At 51.2% G+C, this 22,890-nt stretch overlaps 1 protein-coding gene across 1 annotated transcript; it reads right to left on the bottom strand.

Annotated features, from left to right (window-relative positions):
• Positions 1-7,794: 7,794 nt before the first annotated feature.
• LOC118575344 lies at positions 7,795-17,259 on the bottom strand. The gene is given in 5 exon segments (XM_036175927.1): positions 7,795-7,922; positions 7,925-8,018; positions 8,702-9,136; positions 11,859-11,916; positions 17,000-17,259. Coding segments are annotated over 5 exon segments (975 nt in total).
• Between the last annotated feature and the right edge of the window lie 5,631 nt (positions 17,260-22,890).

Below are 22,890 nucleotides of genomic sequence, written 5' to 3' on the forward strand. Positions count from 1 at the left end.
GGCACCTTTGTTCCATTTGGAATGTCCTACCTCCCCCTGCCTCTAAGGAAGGTGACCTTGTGCTCACCAATGTCCAGCTAGCTTCCAGCAGGAGCGTAGCTCTGGGTCCCAGCCACAGTACTCAGGCCTGATGGGAGTGGTGAGCGCGGCCTGGAGAAGGTCCCTCTGCTTAGCCTGCCTTGTCCCACTGGCACTCTTGGGTCAGTGTGTAAGAGCAATTGGTCAGGCTTCCTTCTGCCAAAGCAAGAGTCTGGCGGCGGGCACCTCTCCAGAGCCTCCTGTTGAGTGGGGCTCAGTGGTGGGTATGTCCTCCGGTAGCCCTGTCCTCTTCCTCCATGAGGTGGGCTCAGACTTGGATTTTTAATTCCAGAGCCAACGCCACCCCTCTGAGGGGAGAGTGTAGGACGAAGCAGGAAGCACAGGCTGTCAGGGGTGGGGGGAGTCTTGCAAAGCCCTATCGAGGGGTGAAGAGTCACAGCCTGTGTCTGAGCTCACATCATATGCACATGGGCGTCCACTCAACCTTGAGGATACAGCACTAGCAGAGCTGGGCTCTACCATGCCTGTGACCTGGGCCTGTGGCCATTTGGGAACTGGAAGGTCCCTGAAGAGCGGGCCTTTGGCGAGTCTACTGTTGGAGTGCATCCAGTGTGGAGCCAGCCAGTTCCCAGGGCTTAGGCGGAGGACCACCTAAGCACTTCCAGGCCGACTGCCAGCTCCTCAGGCCCATGTCAGCCCCATTAGGGTGGTCTTGAGTTGGCAGGCAGCACCGCTGGCAGACAGGATGGCCTCCCTGGCCCAGGGTACTGCTGCTTGATTGCCAATGAGCCTGAGATGACCAGAAGCCCTCACATTCCCGAGTGCACGCTGTGTATCTACCCTGAAGCATGTCACAAGAAGAGTCCGGAGAACCTTACATGGAGTGGCAGCATGGAGCAGGCAGGCCCTCAGAGTCCTGAGCCCTGGGGTGTGGGACCACCCATCCCTGGATTTCCCTCTTGGGGGCAGCATTGCTGCTGCTGCTGAATCTGTGCTGTTTTCTGGGATAGGATGTAACCAACCAGCTCATAAAGTAACCAGAGTTCAGAGTTAGCCTCTCAGAGAGAAATTCCATTCCATTCTCCCTCGGGTCTTCCACACAGAGCCCTTGCAGCATGCCTATGTGGTAGGGGCATGTGTAGGATGGGGTGGGCGCTGGTGCTCTTGGATAATGGGATGCATTTCTTGTGTCTCCTTCAAGGACAACAGAAGCTCCTGGGTACTGGTATATGCCAGACTTTCCTTTTGAGAAAGCCGCTAAAGAAGAGACTGTTTGCCTGGGATATGACGTGGACAGCACTGGGAAAGCGCTGGAGGAGCTGTTTCCAGAAGTCAGGGAAGGCTCCACAGCCTGGAGGATCCTGGTGGTACCTTCAGTCTACTTAGCCATGGCTCCAGCTCTTTAACACTTTTCTCAGCCAAGGACTCAGTCTCTACCTGTGCCCACCATCTATACCTTTGCCCACCATCTACATCTGAGCTCACCATCTACACCTGTGCCCACCTTCTACACCTGTGCCCACCATCTACACCTGTGCCCACCATCTACACCTGTGCCCACCATCTACACCTGTGCCCACCATCTACATCTGAGCTCACCATCTACACCTGTGCCCACCATCTACACCTGTGCCCACCATCTACACCTGTGCCCACCATCTACACCTGTGCCCACCATCTACACCTGTGCCCACCATCTACACCTGTGCCCACCATCTACACCTGAGCTCACCATCTATACTGAGCTCACCATCTACACCTGAGCTCACCATCTACACCTGTGCCCTCCATCTACACCTGTTTCCACCATCTACACCTGTGCTCACCATCTACACCTGTGCCCTCCATCTATACCTGTTTCCACCATCTACACCTCTGCCCACCATCTACACCTGTGCCCATATCTACACCTGAGCTCACCATCTACACTCTGCTCACCCTCTGCACCTGTGCCCAGCCTCTACACCTGTGCCCACCATCTACACCTGTGCTCACCATCTACACCTGTGCCCACCATCTACACCTGTGCCCATCTACACCTGAGCTCACCATCTACACCTGTGCCCACCCTCTACACCTGAGCTCACCATCTACACCTGAGCTCACCCTCTACACCTGTGCCCACCATCTACACCTGAGACAGCTGCTGGCCTGCTCTGATGACGGGCCTGCAGCTCCTCTTGCCTGGCTTTCTTCTCCCCTCTTTTGTCTCCTGTCTGTCCTTGGAGACCTCCATGGGCCTTTCTCCATTCACACCCTCATCCATCCCTCTACTTTACTTGTGCCCAGGCTTCACTTCTGGGCACAGAACCTCTGCTCTACTCGAAGCCTCCTCCTAGGAGACTCACATCTCCGCCCAGCATGTCCATGAGAATGCTAATCCCAGTGCTGCTCCTTCCAAACTTGCACACAGGAGACTGCACCTCCATTGCACTGTCATGCACACGTGGGTATGAGCCCCACTGCTCGCTCTCCCAGGCCTCACCCCTCCATCCAGGAACTCCTGTGCTCTCCCTTCTAAGTGACTCCAACGTCCACTGTCCTCTGGCAGCCCAGCCCATGCCTGTGCTGCCACTGCCTCAGCACAGTGGACATAGACTTGTTCCACCTTGTTCCCTCTGACCTGGTCCTGGGCTCCCTCTCCAACTGTGGCCACAGCAGGCTTCAGAAGCCTGACCTCTGCTCGGGCCACCTCTCTGCAGTGTCCTCCGTGACTCTCTGTGGCCTGGTCTGCACGTTTTGTTTCCCCATGCCAGTGTACGCAGGCCTGTGAGGTGGAGTCCAGTGGCCTTTCCATGTCTCACTCCTACTGCCTAAGCTGTGTGCAGCTGGACTCCAGCCAGGCAGTGTGGCTTCACACCCCACATTCCTTCCCCATGTGGGACTTTATGTGCTAGTCCCTTGTGGGGGGTGCCCCCCCCTCTCTGGCTAAGCCCAGTGCCCACTCCTTTGTGATTCTGCTTGGCTGCCACTTGCCCTGGCAGGCCTTTGCTGAAGTGCACACCACCACATTCCACCTGGACTGTCTGTGCTGGACATAGCCACCTACCTGCCTGTTCATTCTGGCTTATAGTCCATCTGTCCACCAGATGGGAAGCCTTTGAGAACAGGCACTGCCTTGACTCCGGGGCCTGTGTAGGCCTGATGTTCAGTCCGCACTCAGAGGTCCCTTAAACAGGGAGGCTATGGGGCAGTGACTGAGGGGCTGGCCACCTGATGTCAGCAGAAGAGGGAGTCTGGGTCATGGCAGAGCTGAGGAGGCAGCCTCCTCACCTCCAGTTGCAGTAGTGATGCCTCTCCACGGGCCTTACCGGAGCCCCCCAGAATCACGGCTTCTTTTGGGGCCTCCAAAGTGTTGGCTGCTTTTCTGCCTCCAGGCCTTTGTACTGACCACTAGGACCCCGTCCACCACCGAGAATAAAAGGGTGTAATTGAAGAACCCAGACCCCTGCCTGGACCCCTGCCTTGACTACTCTGCAGCCATGACAGGCTGTGGAAAACACCCAACAGAATGTAGGCCCCTGGCACAGCACAATGTGCCCTTGAGCCCCCAACCTTGGGCCTAGCTCTAGTTACAGGAACACCCTGCTAGATGTCCCCATGTAGTAGAAGAAGCCAATGAAAAGTTACAGCAGAGCAGGGCCATGATAAAAACTGTAGTAGCCATAACCACCATTTTCTTGCAGCTGCAAACTCACCAAGGATGAGAGGTGCATTAATCCTGAGTCTGCTCCTATGCAGTCTGTAGACCCCAAGCCCCCCTTGCTTTAAAAATCCCACCCCCTTGCTACTTGGGGTCTCTCTGGCTCTGCTGCTGAGTCAGGGGGACAGAGAGTCCTGAGTTAACTCGTAGTAAAAAGACCCTTTGATTTTTGCATCGGATTTGGTCTCTTGATAGTCTTTGGGGGAAAACAGTAATGACCGAGGACTCTACACACATGCTTTCTTTGGGCGTGCATTGTCCCTGTGCTGGCTACAAGAGGTAACTGGAGTGACAATAAGGCCACATTGATTTTGGGGGTGCTGTATGAGCCTGTCATTGGGAACAGGGCTTCTTTCCCATTGGCAGTTCTCATGCTCAGCCCATCACAGAGTTGAGAAGCTGCATGTGGGTGGCTGAGGAGTGAAGGCAGATTGGCCATTTGAGGGCTAGGCTGCCTGGGCTCTGCACCAGGGTTGAGGCTGCTGCTGTTAGCTCAGTCTTTATAAGGCTTTCCTAGATGATGTCCAAAGAATTATATTATCTAGACCACAAAGACTGTAGCATGAATCTTAGAAGGCCTTGTTAATAAAAACAAACCTGGATCTGGGTATTGGGGTGATCGCTGGAAGATCAGAGAAGCAGAACAAGCCACAGCTACCTCACCTTGCCAGATCCTCAGCTGATCCTGTTTCCTCAGACTGGAAGCTTCTGAGTCCTCATCGAAATGGGTCTCAGCTGAACTGTTCCTCAAAAACCTAAAAGCTTAACCGACCCTAGTTCCTGGTTTCCACACCTTATACACCTTTCTGCTTCCTGCCATCACTTCCTGGGATTAAGGCATGTGTTACCATGCCTGGCTGTTTCCAGTGTGACATTGAACTCACAGAGATCCAGACAGATCTCTGCCTTTGGAATATTAGGATTAAAGGTGTGTGTGCCACCATTTTCTGGCCTCTATGTCTATCTAGTGGCTGTTGTGTTCTCTGACCCCAGATAAGTTTATTAGGGTGCACAATATTTGGGGGAACACATATCACCACATGGACACACCCACTGTGTCTTGACAAGATGTACCAGGAGAGGGCGCTGCTCCTCAACACTAGGAGCTTTCAGGTGGAAAAGATCGCCAGAATGGAGCCAGACTGTGTAAACAGAAGGGTCCAGAGGGATGTCTGAGGGTGCCAGGGAGGCCGCTGAGAGCCTCTATATCAGCATGAGACAGGAATAACATGCCAACTGCATCACATCCTAGAGAGAGGACTCTGATATCAGAAGGGGGAATCTCTCCCAGATACCAGTGCAGGACCCTGGAGCTCCTGGATTTTCTTCCATACTGGGTCCTGAGGCTGAGGACTGCCTGACTCCCTCCAGTTTTCTCCCCAGGTGATGGACACAAGTGGACTCAGATTAATGATGAGCAGAGGTCTTGTGGGATGTTTGTACTGTGTCAAGATCTGTTGCTGTGACGGATGTATGAAGAGCTGAATGGCCAAGAGTTAGGCAGGAGGTATAGGCGGGACTTCTGGGCAGAGAGAGGACGTAGGAGGAGATGGTCTGGTGCAGAAGAGAGATAAGGAGACACAGGAAGCAAGGCGGGCGGTATGTGACAGAATGTAGATGAATAGAAATGGGTTAAGTTAAGTTATAAGAGCTAGCTAAAAACAAGCCTAAGCTAAGACAAAGCTTTCCTAATTAATAAGTCTCTGTGTCATTTTGTGAGCTGGCAGCCCAAAGAAAAATCTGACTACTTAGTGGTTTCCTGATCAGGGGAGCCTGTGTAGCACAAGGGAGATCCGAAACTGAAGGAAACCTGTGGAAGAAGAGAGTGTAAGAGGGTGACCAGGGCCACAGCTGCTATTCAAACCTCACTGGGGAGTCAAGTGAGGTCTGTGGTGCCCAAATGGGAGGCAGCCAGATCACATGGTTGTCCTCCGTGTGTGTGTGTGTGTGTGTGTGTGTGTGTGTGTGTGTGTGTGTGTGTGTGTTTTCAAGGCTTCGCTGAAGGCTCACCCATACCTATCTAAAGAGCAGAGGCTAGCAGTGTGCAGAAAGAAAGTCTGAAGGTAGACTGGGAAGTTGTGGGAGAGTTTGTGCTTGTAGGTGATTGAGAAAATGGCATGGGGCAAGGGTACACCAGAGCAGTGGCTGTGGAGAGAGCCTAGTTAGGCAGACCTTTGCGTGGCTCCCTTGGAGGTCAGGATGCTGAAGGGCAGGGCCTAACTCCAGAGGACCTTGGATGGCAGGGCCAAGAGCTGAGTGACATGGGGTCATGTGGACAGTGGCACCCACGGGTCAGTGGTAGTCCTCAGTGAGTTGGCCGCTGCTGTGAGGGACAGACAATCACAGTGCTCACATGACTGGAATACAGGCTCCTCCCAAGCTAGCATTTGCTCTCAAGAGACCTGGTAGATTTGCCGCCTGTCACCCTTAATTCCTGGGCACACATACGCATCAGCCAATGCTCTCCAAACATCCTCTGAGGGTAGAAGTCAAGTCTGGGGCATAGGACAAGAGACCAAGAACTAACATGATCAGCACATTGTTTTCAGTGAAACAAGGTCTGCCCACTTTCTACACTTTTTGCATGTGTCCAGTACTTCTATGCACTTACCACCTGCTAAGAATGGCCTGGGACTAGGACCCCACTACTTTTTGTTGGGTATTAATCCTAGAGCCTTACCTAAACCCCCCAGACATCCAGACGTCCTTTTTTTTTTTTTTTTTTTTTTAATTCTTTAACTCTGAGCCAGTATCACTAAGTTGTTAAGACTAACAACTCTCTGCCTCAGCCTCCTGAGTGGCGGCTGAGATTAAAGGCCTACACCAGCTTTGAGCACACCCATCCCCCACTGTCTTTTCTGCTCCAGGGTCAGAGTAATCATTGCACAGGCAAATTCCCCATGTTGAGGAGAGGCAATTCCAAAGGACTCCAGAACCATTTCTTCTGACCCAGTAACAAGCAGGGTGTGTGTGTGTGTGTGTGTGTGTGTGTGTGTGTGTGTGTGTGTGTGTGTGTGGCCGGGGGTGGTTAAAGAATAAAACCTTAAAGCAACATTTGTTTGTATTTCCACAAAATACACCAAGGTTCTCCTAAGTGGCAGAACAGCCTGGTGATGAAAAGATTCGGGAAAATCAGACTCAGATGAGGCCTGGGTGCACACGGGGTGGGAATGGGCAGGCAGTAAGTGGGCTGTGCTGGGCCTGGCTGGATCTCCTGGCTGTGCAGTGGGTTCCTCTCAGCAGATCAACCCACCATCCCTGCAGCCCCAGCCAGGGGCCTCTGCTGATATCAGTCCTAAGACTCAGAAGCCTGTCGCCCGCCCCACTGAGCCTGTTTGTTGGCCTGTAGAATGAGACTATCTCTGAGGATCTGGCAAGGCCCACCCCGCTCATAATGAGTGCTCAGTAGAGGGAAGTCGGGGGCCCGGTTCTGAAGCGCCACACTGAGGTTTTAAGGCACCCATGCCGACAGGATTTATTTACAAAGCCAGCTTTGGGGGTGTGTACCTCCAAGTTGTCCAGGAGACCCCTGCTCCCTGTGTCGGGAATCCCTGTGTCCAGGCCTGAGACAAACTAGGAAGGACAAATGAGGTTCTAATGGGGGGCACAGTAGGAATCCCTCTGCAGCTAGTTTGTGGTGCCCACCCCCACACCTCATCAGGCAGATTTTCCTCCTGATGAAAAAGAAAGGTGAGCCCAGACCTGTGTGTGTGTGTGTGTGTGTGTGTGTGTGTGTGTGTGTGTGTGTGTGTAGGGGTGTTCTAGAGTGGAAGATCAGGTCACCTGGCACTGAAAAGGTGTGGAGGGGGGAGGGTAGGTTCTTCCTGTGGGCCTCTGTGGCAACGAGAGGATTCCCCCCCTCACTGGTGGTCTAATAGAAGACCTCTTTCTGCCGCAGGAAGGTCAAATGGTCCCAGGGCAAATGGACTGAGCTGTGGAACCCTCGGCTGCAGCTCTCTTTGTCCCTCACCCACTGACCAGCAAGTTCACTCCCAGAAGTCCCTGCGGCTTTCACTGCTGCATCTTCACAGGCTGGCAGCACCAGGTTGGGGTCACTCCCTCGAGCTCCCCAGCACAGAAGAGGGAGGCACCGGGCTGGTGTGAAGCTCCTCTTCAGGGCTTCTGTAGTATGGTACAAATCCTGAAGCATCAAAACACGGTCCCCAGAGAAGGGAAGACCCTGGTCGCCATCAGGCGTGAACCCTCCTAAGAAGTGACAGCAGGCTGGTGAGGATGAAAAGCCAGAGGCGAGGAGGTCTGGCCCTGCCAAAGCACACTGGGTAAGGAAGAGCAAGGTGTCAGCCAGGCTCAGGCCCAGATGCCAAGATGGACCCTGGCTTTATAACTCTACAGGGCCAATCAGGGAAGGTGCCAGGACCCGGGCCAGTTCTGCAGAGTGGGGAGCCCTTCGTGACATTGCCTACCCATCCAGGAGCTCCCAGGGGAAAGTTTGATCCTGGCTTTGGAACTTATTATCTACCCCACTTCCTGTGCCATCCCTAGACCCCATGCCAAGCTGTGTGGTTGCCAGGGGGGATTACTTATAACATTAGAGGGTATGGGGCTGGACCAGAACCCAGGCTTGGCACCTGGGTGACTGAGGTCGTGTTCCTTTGATATTCGAAGAGATGTTGTCTCACTCATAAGCTGCCATTAGCATGGGGTCATTAGGGTTAAATGAGATCCAGTATCTGGGTGTCTAAACAAATTTTAAGAAGTAACTTAAGGGTTTCTATGGGCTCAGCTCTGGTTTCAGGCCTTCCTTTGAATTATTGTAATTTGATATCCAGAGCCACTTCTCTGAAAGGGAGGAGATGAAGTATAGTTGGACAGTCCCTCCTAGCCTCTGTGCCCACAGCTAGTGTGCCATCAGGGACCTGGCCAAGGGCTCACTGGGGATAGGTATCTGGAGCATTCCAGAGGTTTGGTACTGCCCTCCTGTGGCCTCTTCAGAGTCACAGGGAATCCATCCCATGTCACCTTGCAGCAGCCATCCTGTGCCCCACTTCCAGGAAAGTGGTCTCTGGTGCCCAGACACTGGCAGCCTTGAGGGGTGGTGCTGGGGAGAAGCTCTTCCTGAGAGCGGTAGTATGGGAAGAAGCCACTGGGTGGCGCCGACTCCCCGAGGAACAGGCCCTTTCTGCTGCTCCAGCCAGCTTTGTGTCCTGGGCAGAGTTCAACCTGCTGAGCCAGCTCCTCCATAGCCAGGGGCTGCTCATGAATGTGGAAGAAAGGCGGGTATTCTGAGCCCACCTCAGAGGGCCTGGGACAGCCAAGTGGCTCCTGTGAACTGGTGGCCTGCGGTTGCCGGGACAGGTGTCCTGGGTCCTCCCCCAACAGGAGACTCAGAGAGATCAAGGCACTGGACTGAGTCTCGTGGCTCTTCTGAGTTGTCTAAGAAGAGAGAGTATCCATTGGTCACTGCTGCCTGCTTCCTCCCTAGTCCTGTCTACATTTGGGGGGCTTGTAGGGTCCACAACTGATCAGGGTTCCCCTCTGGGAAAGTCCAGTAGTGGTCCTAACCATGCCCTCAGAAAACCCTGAGCTCTGCAACCTCACCTCACTCCTCACCCTACTGGCTCTGCTCAGTATACCCTGGTCCCCCAGGCCCTCAGTCACACTGCACTTGACCCTGTCTGAGCTTCTGGAGCCCTCACCTCAGAGGAGTCTTCCCAGCCTCCCCCATAGAGACCGTTACCCCTTCTTTCTCACAGACACGCCTTTTCTCCTATTCTGCACCTGAGATGGCCATGCCCTTGACACTCAACCAACACTCTTCCAAGAAAAAAATCAAGGTCTAGTTCCTTATTCTAACCTCCTGGTCTCGGACTCCCCTTAGGTCTGCTGGGTCCACACAGCATTCACTTGGCATTTTCTAGCAGGTCCTGAGCACACACCAGTGTGCTTGCCTGAGCCATCCCTTTCCCTGGGATGACTGCTTGTGGTGCCTGGTCAGGTGCTTCCTTTACCATCGTGGTTTAGTCACATCACCGTACTGACTGACCCCCTCCCAGCTGAGGACACGTCTCCTTTGGTGTACCTACTCTGCCCAAAGCACTTGCCGGCATTGTTTTTGACTATCTTGAATTAATTACACGTCTCATCAAGGCAAGGCCCATCTGTCTCCACGGGATCTAGAAAAGCCCTGGTGTGTGGGTGGACAATAAAAGCACAGGCATTGTGGAAGGAAGAACATAGATGGGGCTGCAGAGCTGGCTCGGAGCCTCAGAGCACAACGGTTCTTCCAGGGAATTCAAGCCTAGCATCCACTTGGTGGGTCACTACCATTTGGAACCCTGTTTCTGAGAGGATCCAGTGTTCTCTTCTGGCCTCCACAAGCACTAGGCAGGCATGCAGGTGGTGCACAGACGCGCATGCACGAAAACACCCATTCCCATGAGGGAGAGAGGGGGAGGGGAGAGAACGAGAGTAAGAGAATAAGAGCGAAGTAGGGCTTAGGATCTAAGTTCTTGCCGCCCCAGGGTTGGTAGGGGGAGGAGTCGTATCTTATGGCGAGGCAGAGAAAGGAAATGGTGGATTCCTTCTTGGCCGGGTGGGGGGTGGGGGTGGGGACACCCAGAGACCTGGAGTCTCCTATTTCCATCAATGCTCATTGGGACCATTTCCAGAGGCCTCAAGCTGCTCCAATTTATAGACTCTGGGCTTCATAGGAAGTCTATTATGGTCTGGCCCCTAGTTTTCCGGACTCCTCTAGGGGTCCCTGCTCTGGCCTCCCTTTCCTTTGTCACAGGTACAACCAGAGCAGGTCCCTAACTCCCTGAATGTCGCCTAACTCCTGGGAAAGTGTTGTCCATGGACCGAGAGCTCCTGGAGATGAGGGACCAGAGCACACATTCAACATTCCGATCCTACCTTTCATCCAGACTTGTCTCTCCCTGCACTGTGCTGGGGAAACAGGCTGAGCCCCATCTGCTCTTCATTCTCCGTGTGTGTTGTGCATGCTCCCCGTAAGGTACAGCACCCAGTCCTAAGCCCTGGCACTGTGACTAGGCCCTTCCTTGTCTGTATGATCTTGGCAGATGCAACACGTGGAGTCCTACTGGGTTAGGGCATGCCTGAAATCTCTGGCAGGGATATTTGGGGAGCATGTCATATATGATCTCATGAGTGGAAAACTGCAGTGGTAGTGCCACAGCCAACGAACACCAGGTCACCAACATCACCAGAAGCCAGAAGAAAGGCACGGGACAGCTTCTCCCTTGTACCCCCAAAAGGAACTCACTCTGTTGACACCGTGACATCAGGCTTGGGGCCTCCAACACTGTGGGAGTGAACCTACACCATTTCACCGGGTTCGCAGCAATTTGTTAGAGCAACTGAGGAACCTAACACGTGTGAGTGGGCTGGAAGGCTCATCACTGGGTTGGAGGGCTCTACTGTACTTCCTATGGAAGCCCCCTCTGGCGACTCCCCATTCTGTCTTACCCTTCCTGCCATTGAGAGGGTGCTGACCAGGACAGGCTGTTCTGGGTGGGAAAGATCACACTTCTGTCTTTCCTTCTGGGACCCTGGCTCCTCTTCACCTGCTAGGCTTGGATTGAAGGAAACCAGGTGTGACTCCTCCAATTCCCCAGAGGACTTCAGCAGAGAATGGCCCACATGCTACGCCGCTCACACTCACTAGCACTTGCCACTCGGAGTCTACTGGAGATGGTTGGAGCCCCAGATGCTGACAGGAAGAAGCCTAAGCCTCAAATTAGAGCTAGAAGGCCAAAGCCCCTCCCCCACCCTCTTTACCCGGCAACCCCTCCTGCCCACTGTGAGAAGATTCCGCTGTGAAGTCACAAGACCCTATGCCAGGCAGGAAAGCCAGATGGCTCTGTTGCTATGGGGACTTCTGCCCTACACCCAGCACCTGTGCTCCTCACCTGCTCTTCATTCAGCTTAATTCAGATGGCCCCAAGAGACCAGAGAAACAAAGAGAATGAAAACATCTGCAATCAGACCTGGTCTTTCCTCTGGGGCCAGTGACTCATGGGAGACCTCTGTCCAGAGACTACAGGGTGACAGCCCTGGGGTACAAGAAGAGAAAGGCTTCCACAGGTCTATCCACTGCCTAGGGGAGCTGGCCAGTGCTGTGTGGATTTCTACTCACCTGACGCTCCAACCTCTCAGTGCCCTGGGCGTCACTGTTTGCTACTTCCCAGAGGGGGCTGAGCAGAGAAGGGGAAGAAGGCTTTGAAGTTCTCTCTAGTTTGGGGTGTGAGCAGGAGGAGCCTGGGAACTCCTTTCCTGTCCTGTCCTGTCTATGGGACCTTGGGCTTCCCCAGGACTAGACTCCAAACAGTGTGGTCCAGTGGGACTCTCTGGGCACAGGCAAGGCTCTTCCAAGTCACACCACACCCTCACTTGGACGCCTCTACTACTTGCTCATTTAAGATGACTATGTTTTTCAATAGACTTGAGTCTTTAATCTACGTGAAATTCTTTTTCTTTTCCCCATAAGTGGATATAGGTCTTAATTTGTAACTGGAATGGCCAACTGACTCATTATCATTTGTAAATATTTCTCCCCAAATTGATTTGAAATACCAAAATAACCCAAATGATTAACTTTCAAAGCTCAAATCAGTTTCTAGATTATTTTTATATCCATCTCCTCGACTGTCTCTGTACAAATATCATATTATTTGTATTTTTACAGCTGTATTAGTTCATGTTATATATCAACTTTTAAAAAAATCAACATATTTAAGGCTAATAAACATTGACAAATTGGTATGTCCATGGAACAGCCCCCAAGTAATGTCTCCACTGATTCCCAGACCCAAAACACTACTGATTTTGCTTTTTAACTAAAAATTATTATTTTTATTTTATGTATATGTATGCATGCTTGAGTGAATGTGTGTGCACCGTGTGCACACAGTATCTTTCCTGAGAGGCCAGAGCAGGGCATCTGATCCCCTGGAACTGAAATTATAATTATGAGCCACCTCATGTGGGGGCTAAGCACTGAACCCAGATCTTCTGCAAGAGCAGCCAGTGCTCTTAGCCGCTGAGCCACTTCTCTGTCCACCACTGCCACCTTTTGAAACAGGGTCTCCTGTAGCTCAGGCTGGCCTTGAATTCGCTATGTAGTCAAGGGTGACCTCGAACTTCTGATCCTCCTACCTCTGCCTCCCACACTCAGTATTATAGATGTGCACCACCACACCAGATTTGCTTCTGAACACTATCAGATCCTTGCTTCTTCTTCTTCTAGGAGGAGTGGAGTTACGGAGTAGGAACTCTCTGTGTGGAACTCTTGGTTAGCACTCTGGAGTCTCATCCTCCGCAGGGCCTGCTCTTTGTTCCTCTTTGCTGATGAGCAGCACATCTCTCTATGGTAGACCACAGTTTCTATAGCCACATACCTGAGCATAGACACTTCAGTTTCCATCACAAACTTTATTGCAACCAATAGCTGTATATGAGACACTGTGTCCATGTACTTTGTACTTCTCTAGCTGGGATTTGTCTAATTAGATCACATAGTTAATGTATGTTTAAATAAGACACGGCTTAATTGTTTCCAAAGTGGGCACACTCACTATTTTTATATCCCCCCAAAAAATTCTGTTTTCATCACACTCTTGCTGGCACTTTAAAATTTTTGCCATCCTTGCGGCTTGTAGCACGTCAGGCTTAGTTCCTGATCATGGTCTGGGAAATGTTCCCTCTTTCTCCCAATAGTCTGTGGCATTTAAATGCTTGGTCCCCACTTGGTGGTGCTGTTTGGGGAGTTTTAGGGGAAGAAGCATGTCCCTGGGAGCAGACTTGAAATGAAACTCCATTTCCACTTCCTTCCTTCTACTTCACTCTTGCCGTTCAAGATGGGAACCCAGCTCCCTGCCCCCCCGCCCCCCGCCATGATGGACTCTAATCCCCTTGGGACCATAATAAACCCTTCCCTCTGTCAGTGGCTTCTGGCCACAGTGTTTTGTCACAGTAGCAGAGAAGTGTCTGATGTGTGGATGGCTGAAGAAAATGAGAAACTTTGCAGGTGCACAATGTCAATTTATATATTTTCCTTTGTGGGGTCTTCAGATCCTTCATCCCAATAACTCGTTATAAATAAAGTGCATTAAATTGGGTTTGTTCAAAGAGTAAATGTGGTCAATTCGTACATAGATCCAAACAGAAGAGAATACCACAGTCAAGATACATTTCTGTAACCCTCCAAACTCTGTCATGTACTTTTATAATGTCGCCAATTTTCTCTCATGTGCCTTCCCAGCCTCCATTGTGTGGCGGTTTCCTCTGAGGTTCAAACCTTCCATCTTGAAGTGAAGCTGTTATGACTGAGAAAAGGAAAGGAAACAACAGGGTGTTCAAAGGGGAGGTTATTGGTGAAATTATTAAGGCCACTCCACGTAGTTAAAAGGGAGGTTTAGTTTGTGGGGTAACTTACAAATGAAGGGGTAGGTAGGTTGTGGGGTCTGGCAAAGGTATGGAGCAGTCTGGCGGTGTTCTCTGGAGAACTCTGCTCAGTCTACCTCCAGCGTCCAGGGTTCCAGAACCAAGAGAAGCCTCTCCTCTCGATCCTGGGTCTTCAGCTTCCTCCCTCTGCCCCTCCTTGTGGGCGTGACCATTACCAAAGCCTCAGTGGGGGTTGGAACTTCCAGGCCAATGCTGGGATGGCTACCCACTACAGGAGGTGGAACATTCCATCCTGCAGGGAAGCTCATTTAAACTCAGGACTAAACAATTCACTAATCTCAGAATGTCCCTGAAACTGACCAAATTCACTAGGCCCCCTCCCTCCTCAAGCTTCTATAAGCAGTAAGGACTGCTGAGAGACACTGCCAGGCAAGCTGTGCTGCCTGAAGGGGGCTCAGACCAATGGAGCCACCTGGAAAGGACCAGCCTCCCACCTACCGAGCTGTCTGCAGGCTGTGCAGTGTACTCCCGGTTCCCAGTTTCCGTGAGCTGTCACCCGTGCTGGACTTTGCTGATGCAGCTGAAATGATTCTGCTCTTGTAAGTAACCCCTCACCCACACTCCTCTAATCAACACCAATAAAACTCATTGGTTCATGAAACTGTTGTTGGTTTCCTACCTGGGATGAATAGATGACTGTTCACATCTTCCCAGGAAGAGTCATACACCAGCTCCCTCCTCCTCTCTGCCCTCACTACCCCCAGGAACTCTGCCACCTGCTACCACTGTCCATGGCTTTACACTGTCGAGAACTTATGTAACTGTAATGAAAGGGTCAGGGGGTGGGGTTTATTGGCTTCTCTACCCCGCACACAGCTCCTGACTGTGGCCCTGCTGCTGTGTGAGCCACTGGCTCCCACTTCTCGGACTGGTAGTACTACTGCCCTGGACTGGACGCATCACTGCCCTACTGTGAATTGTGTCTCAGTTCCTTGTTCCGATGATGGAACTTTCTCTTGGTTTTCAGGAGTTCATGCTTTACAGAGCACACCCTCTTGGGGGTGCACAGAGCCTCCTGAATGTGCCAGGTTCTGCCCTTTACTAACTCTGGGCCTCACACTCACCTCCCCCCACCTCACACTCACCTTCCCCCTCACCTCCCCCCACCTCACACTCACCTTCCCCCACCTCACACTCACCTCCCCCCACCTCACACTCACCTTCCCCCACCTCACACTCACCTTCCCCCACCTCACACTCACCTCCCCCCACCTCACACTCACCTTCCCCCACCTCATATGCACCCTTCACTCTTGCTCCTGCATTCTCCTGCTGGATCATGCAGGGGGAATTTTAAGTTTCAGCTTTATATTTTCAATCCTAGCATTTCCGTTTGCTCTTTTTTGAAGTGTTTTTAAAGTTCTCTGTAGACAAATACCTCCTTAGCCTTCTTCTGTGTATCGCTCTGGCTCTGATGGAGCATGCTCTCTCACCACAGCCTCTTTGAAGTCGTTGTCTGGTATTCCCCAAGAGAACTCCTCTTTTTAGTCAAAGGAATCTGATGGAGGGGCCCTTGTGGGAAGAAGGAGTAAGGAGTATCTGAAGTCTTTGGTAACCCAGCAGCCATGACTCACCTTGGGAATCTGAATGTATTCTTTTCCCCTTGAGAACTGCCCGTGCTTTCCTGGCTCTTTGCATGCTGGGATTTGGATTGTCTTAGAGATGGGAAATGTCATTGAGTGTAGACGTTGGGTTCAGTCCACACTCCTGTGTCTGAAGAACACAGTGGTTTTGATAGGTCAGCAGTTCGCTTGGGTTCAAGCTCAGGTTCAGCATTGCCTTGTGTGGACACCGGTTCCAGTGTCAGTTGCTGCACTGATGTGGGGCTGTCTCAAGCACACACTGTATTCAGCAAGTGTGTTAAGAAGGTGTGCCCATGGTCTGCATTTCGGTTTCATTCTCAGGGTTTTACTCTGCTGGTTTGGATCTGTGTGACTGGTGCACAGCACAGGGGCCATATTTTCACAGAACTAGGGAACCACTTTTTGGCTATCTATATCCCTGGATACTCCTTACTCCTTCTTCCCACAAGGGCCCCTCCATCAGATTCCTTTGACTAAAGAGAGGAGCTCTCTTGGGGAATATCCTTTTGCCTCTGCTGCTTCTGTGAGAAGTGGGGGAAGGAAGAACAGAAAGGGGGAGGTGTGAGGGAGAGGAAGAAAAGAGGAATAGAGGAGAGGAGGGAGGGGAGAAAGGGGGAAAGGACCATGCCCGGCACGTGTCTGTTCAGTTTTTCCTCTTTTTTCCAATCTGCAATCACTCAACCTTTAGAGTTCTCACACAGCAGCTTGTATATTCTATTTAGAATTTCTAGTGACTGTGGTGAGCTTATGTTACCATCTTAGCCTCGTTTGGCCCGTTTGTTCATGTTGTTGCATTGTAAACACTTTATAGATGCTGGATACTAGTCCTTTTTCAAAAATTTGCATTGTAAATATTTTCTTTTTAGCTGTGCCTTTTTCTTTATATTACCAAAGTCTTTCTGTGATCCAAAAGTTTTATGAAATTCTGCTTATCCATTTTCTTAATTCGTACCAGTTTATCCCTGTCCACAGCATAAGGCATAGGACAAGGCTCATGCAGGGTTTGAGAATGGTGGAGCCAGGGCCCACTATGAGGGCTCATGACAAGGTTTCATTTAGACTGTGTCTTCATAGGAACATCCTGAATCCCAGGGCTAGAGATTCTGATCAGGAGAAGTGGCACTCCAGGGCAGTCAGTCAGCTGAGCCTGGGCCAGGTCCCTCTGACCCCAGCGCCTGCAATTCTCAACTTCTGTTTGCCAGGAAGCCTGTTCTCTGCCCAGAGACTTCACTGTCTGGATGGGGGTGATATGGAAGGACACAGCAAAGATGCATGTTTGAAACTCCCGCTGTCCCGATTTCCAGGAGCATGTGATCTCAAGAGCTGGATGTAGGCCGGGTCTGAGAAGCCAGTGACTCTGAAGGCTGGGTCTGCGGAGCGGGGGGAGGGCAGGGCAGCTGTGGCCAGGCTGCAGAACTTCTCAAAGGGACAGATGCACAAGCCTTCGTCTCCAGGGGCACTGCTGCGCTGCACCCACCACCTTGGAGCCATCAGGCCGAAGTCAACTGCAGCCTGCTCCCATGTTGGGAGAAAAACATCCCCCAAACCCTTTGAGTTTTCCTGCTTGCCTCAGTCCCAGTCCAATGTTTCCCCAGAAGCAGCTCATGGCACTTAGCAGAACCTGTTTGGACCAAGGATCACCACCGTCCATCAGGAGAGGAGCCGTTTGACATCCCCTCCATGCTTCCAGTGTCTCTCTGCCAGGGAGCTTTCATAGCAGTACTTCCTCTTGGAGCCCCATGCTGGGACCCGTAGTTCAAGGATGTCAGGACCAGCAGACAGGTCCACACACCCCCCATGCCGGGACCCGTAGTTCAAGGACGTCAGGATCAGCAGACAGGTCCACACACCTCCCATGCCGGGACCCCGTAGTTCAAGGACGTCAGGATCAGCAGACAGGTCCACACACCTCCGTTTCCTCAGAACTCATGCTTAGTGACAAAAACTCAGGGCTTCCCTAGTTGTCCACAAGGGGGAGACTGATTCCCATTTATTCTGGAGGGTCCCCATTGGGCCATCATTAATGATTATTTAAAATGATACTTCTATTTCTTTGTGTGTGATTGTTTCAAAGACATCCAATCTGTGTAAGGTTGGCGCCATTGTTTTCCAGCTGACAACTTACAGATGGTTCTTTGTTTGGAAACGTATTTCCGAATCATTTACACACATCCTCCCCTGCAGTTAGTCATGGAGACTTCTAACACATACCACATCTAGACCACGAGGGGAGGGTCTTATGGTCTTTCCCCCAGAAATCAGGCTAATTATTTAAATTCGCAGGAAAGGGGGGAAACCATCTTTTGTGGACATCAAACAGAAAGTGTGCTCTCTTTGAACATGAAAATCCCTTAAATATATTCAAGAATTTTAACAAGCATTCCAGAAAGCTATCCTATTACTCTTTGAAGCCTGGAAAGACTTTCTTAAAGTAGTCGCAGGCCCCTCAGGGCGGGGAGAGGCCTCTGCAGTGACATGGGGATGGAGCTGCACAGGTCCTCTGGTCCAGAAAGGAACAGCAGTCCCCAGAGGACAGGGATGCCATTAGAAGGATGGGAAGTCTTCCAGAAAGAGGAGGCATTGAATCCATTTCCCATCTGCTTTGCACCAAGGTTAGAAAAAGGACTGGAGCTGTGACCCACAGGACAGTGCCAAGACCGGCCTGCTCATGGCCGCCTCACTCTCAGGGAGGAGTGGCCATGGCTCTGGACTCAACAGCTCTGGCCAGGAAGCTGCATCTCCATCAGGGGCCAAGAAACTGAGAAACTAAGGCAGTTCAGCAATGCTACTCCTTAAGAAAAGGTTTTCAGAGACCTGGCTTTCAGATATTGATATTGTTAATAATGGGGGGGGGGGGTAAAGTTGAAATTATTTAAGACACCTGAGTATCCAACAATGGGAGATGGGTTGGACAAAGGAAGCTGTATTTTTATTACAAGACAGCAAAATGACAACATAGACCCCTGTTTACTGTTATGGAAAATACCAGAATGTTCCACTTACAAAGGGAGAGCTGGCTAAGAAGGAAGTTCTCCAAGATTCGCACGAAAGGCAAAGGAACTAGAGAGTTTTCTGGGCCATGAGTAAAATGAGTCGCTCTGGCCTGGAGACTCACTGTAGCCACAGTGGTCAGGACCACGTGGGACAAGCAGAGAGAAACGGGAAGTAGATTCACCCAGATATACACAACCAAGTTTTGATAGTCATGTGAGAAGAGTCTACAGGGGCTGAGAGAGTTTTTTTTAACAAAATGATGGTGGCACTTCCGATGTGTGTGAGAGAGAAAACACAGTATATTTGAAAATCAAAATGAAATTAAATGTAAGAAATAAAAACTCCTCTAAAGCTTCAGGGGGTTAAAGAAGACACACACACACACATACACACACACCACACACACACACACACACACACCACACATACACATCACACACCACACACACACACACCACACATCCCCACACACCACACATCCCCACACACCACACACACATCACACACACACACACATACCACACACACACACACACACATACACCACCACACACACATCACACACACCACACCACACATACCCTACACATATACATCACACACCACACACCACATACACAACACACACACACAACACACACACAACACACACACCCCCACACACACCCACACACACACCACACACATACACATCACACACCACACACCACACAACACATACACAACACACACACAACACACACACACACCACAGCGCGCGCGCACGCACACACACACACACACACACACACACACACACACACACATACACAATCACAGGAACTAGAGCAGGGTAAGAGTCTCAGGGCACCACAGCATCATGCACAGGGAAGAGCAGCAAACTGAACCCCAGGAAGTGGAGCTGCTCTGAAAAAGAACCTGCTGAAAGGATCAAATGCAACACCAAAAAAGTGAAGGAACGGGGAAAAAACCGAAAATCTCGTGGAGCGCATGCATGACAGAGTTCCTACGGGCTCTAGTACTGACTGGCAAATTGAACAGCAAAGCCCTCCGTGTCCGACTAGAGAGTGGGGTAAGTGACCAGAGGAGCTACGGGTGACCGGTAAGCACTTGAGAAAGTGTTCGGCATGACCAGCCTTTAGTAAAATGCAGATGAAAACCAGGGGGACAGCATACCATGTCAGAACGGCTGTTTAAAAATGGCTGCAGCAAATGATAGACTTTCTAGGATCACGCCAACCCTCTTGATGAGAATACAATAGGACAGCCAGTCTGGGGCGGTGGGGGTCTTTAACAAACTATGTGATTCCCACAGAATCCAGCAACTGTACTCCTGAGCATGTGTGTATCCTTGAGGGATGAAAACATTCACACCAAAATGTACAGAAGTGTTTATGTCAGATTTATCCATAGAAACACCAAATAAACATAGTCTAGTTATGGGTTATGTCTGTGGGTGAAAGGTTAAATAGACTGTGATATGTCCACAGTATGGAGTATTATTCGGCCATAAAAAGGAATGAACTATTCACAATGCACACCCTCAGCACAGCCAGAAATCATGCTGAGGAAAACAAGCTAATCCAAAATGTCACCATGTGATTCCATCTTTAGAACACTCTGGAAACACAGAATTTCAGGAAAGGAGTACAGTTCAGCTCCTAAACTTGCAAGCCATTGGGTGGCTCAGACACAAGGGAGGTGGATACAGCTACCGGCAGACAGCGCTGAAACAGATCTGTTTGCTTATGGTGATGAAGTAACTCTATTGACTGTCAACCCCGTCAATATCCTGGTTAGCAGGCTCGGCGGACAGCTCAGAGGGCAAAGTGCTTGCTGCACGCCTAATGACGGGCTGATTCCTAGAAACTCATGACAGAAGGAGAGAAATAAGTTGTTTTCTGACCTCCAGGCTGACCCTGAAGTCATAAGTAGCTGAGGAATAACCTTGAACTTTTCATTCTCCTGCCTCTGCCTCCCAAGTTCTGTTTTACAGAGTACACCACTGGTGCCTGGCTCTGGCAATTTGGGGCTGGTTGAACCCAGGGCTTCACTTGTGCTAGACAAACAGCCTAACAGCGGAGCCTAGCTCTTATTATTTCTTAGATGTGTGAATCGCTCATGATCTCAGGATTCCAAGTTTAATTAAAAAGGACAGAGCATGAAACTGCCCTACCAAACTGGAAGATGTGGATGTGTATCCAGTACTCCTGGGGCTTTATCAGGAGCCTCACATTTGCTGGGCACCTAGATGGGATGGTCATGTCGGAAGTGTAGTGTGCATGCCAGGAGGCACCCTGGGTGATAAGCACCCAGCCCCATGAGTCCTGAGGATACTCCCTACCCTGGCCTGCTGGTCATAGGGATGACAGAGGAGGGTGGGAGGGCAGTGCTCTCCTTCCCTTCCATTCAGAGCTGTGGGCAGAGTGTGCAATGCTGTGAGCCGGCAGGGCTAGGCTCCAGTGTTGGGTGTGAGGACCAGTGCACACTCGCAGCAGCCCTGGGAGGCAGGATGCAACACTTACACTGTCCCACACAAGTGAGATCTTGCAGTCAGCTAACGTCCATCAGCAAGCAGCAATGAGGGGGAACCTGTAATTAACGCTCTCTCCAGAGCTTGTGTTGCTTTGCTCAGCTCAGGGCCCTTAACAAGAGCAGCCTTCTCCAATTAAGTAACCACAGGTAGCTTTTTACAAATCGTAGCCATCTGCCTAGTACCCAGAAAGTAAACATGACCCAATTCAAGCACTCTGTAAAGTCCAAGAAATGCTATTTTAATCGTCAACTGCTCCTAATGAGGACACAGTTACATGTAAACAGGCCATTCCGTTTGAGGGGACTAAGTGAGTCAGTCAGAAAAGCTCACCAGTCACGCAAGCAGGCTGCAAAGGCAGGTGCCAGAAGGGAAAGCTGCATGGACCACAGAGCTAAGGCTAGACCTGAGAGAGCCTGGCAATCCCAGCAGGGGGCTGGCTGTGCTTTCAACAGCACCAATGCTGAAACAGAAGATCCATTCTAGCGACCCTCCCTTCTGGTCCTGGAACTCACAGCAAGCACCATGACCTACCTCAGGGCCTTTGCCCTCGCTCTGTTCCCTGCCTGAGAGCCTTGCTTCCAGTTCTGTACTTGGTAGATTCTTCCATTCCTGCCTCCTCCTCAGAAGGCTCACTCCCTCCAAACTGGCCTCTGGGCCCACCTCAGTCCGCTTTCATATCCCCCTGACTGTCTCCTCAAAGCACTTCCTCAGGAAGCATGGTGGCTTTCTGAGTCTGAAGACAAGAGTTTGTATGTTTTGTTCCTCCCATTTCTTCCAGGTTCACCACGCCTGCAGAGGAGAGCAGGATGGGGCTGCCTCCATCCCAGAGGCTTCATTCTGTCAGGAGGGCTTTGTGTTCCTCTCAGAGGTCCCTCTCCAGGGTTTGTAAAGGTTAAGTTCTTCCGTTCTTGGGAAATCCCTGTGAAGAAAGGGCGGGGCATCAGGCTGGAGGCTGATGAGACCCTGGGCTTGGTTTCTCAGGCACCCAAGTCTCTACCACCTGCCCTGCCCTTCTCTACCCTCCACATCAAGCTGTGATCACTCCTGCACTGCCTGGCAGTCTGATCTCCAAGCTCTCCACCTTTTCTGAGGATAGAGCAGCTGTTCAGCTTTAAAGTGTCCCCTCAATGGCAGGTGTGTCTCTTAGAACAGTTCCCAGGGAGGGTCTGAGCCTGGTCACAACAAAGGCCCTCAGATCCTAGCCTGGCTCTATTAATGGCTCACCTATGCTCTGAGGTAAGGGCCTTCCTGACTCTGGTCGCTAATGTCTACATCCTGGCCAGGCATGCTTAGCCCTGTCCAGGGCTCCTGCAGGATTGAGTGGGGTGCTTGCTTCCCAGATAGATCCCTTATGCTACGGCTGCTTGGGAAGTCTTGTGGTTTAAGACCATCCCATGCCCACAGGTCAAGCTCTCACTGGAGGAGCTGGTTGGTGCTAAGTTTTGCTCATTCCTGAGTGGGTTTCAAGGGAATTAGATGGCGCAAAGCAGGCTCTGAAAGTGGAGATTTGGCTGTAAAAGAACAGCATCAGCATCCTAAGCCTGCCTCCTCCTCTGAATCTGAGGGTAATCCCAGTGGCCAATGGGATTAAA

Source organism: Onychomys torridus, unplaced genomic scaffold (genome assembly GCF_903995425.1).
Source record: "Onychomys torridus unplaced genomic scaffold, mOncTor1.1, whole genome shotgun sequence".
NCBI lineage: Eukaryota > Metazoa > Chordata > Mammalia > Rodentia > Cricetidae > Onychomys > Onychomys torridus.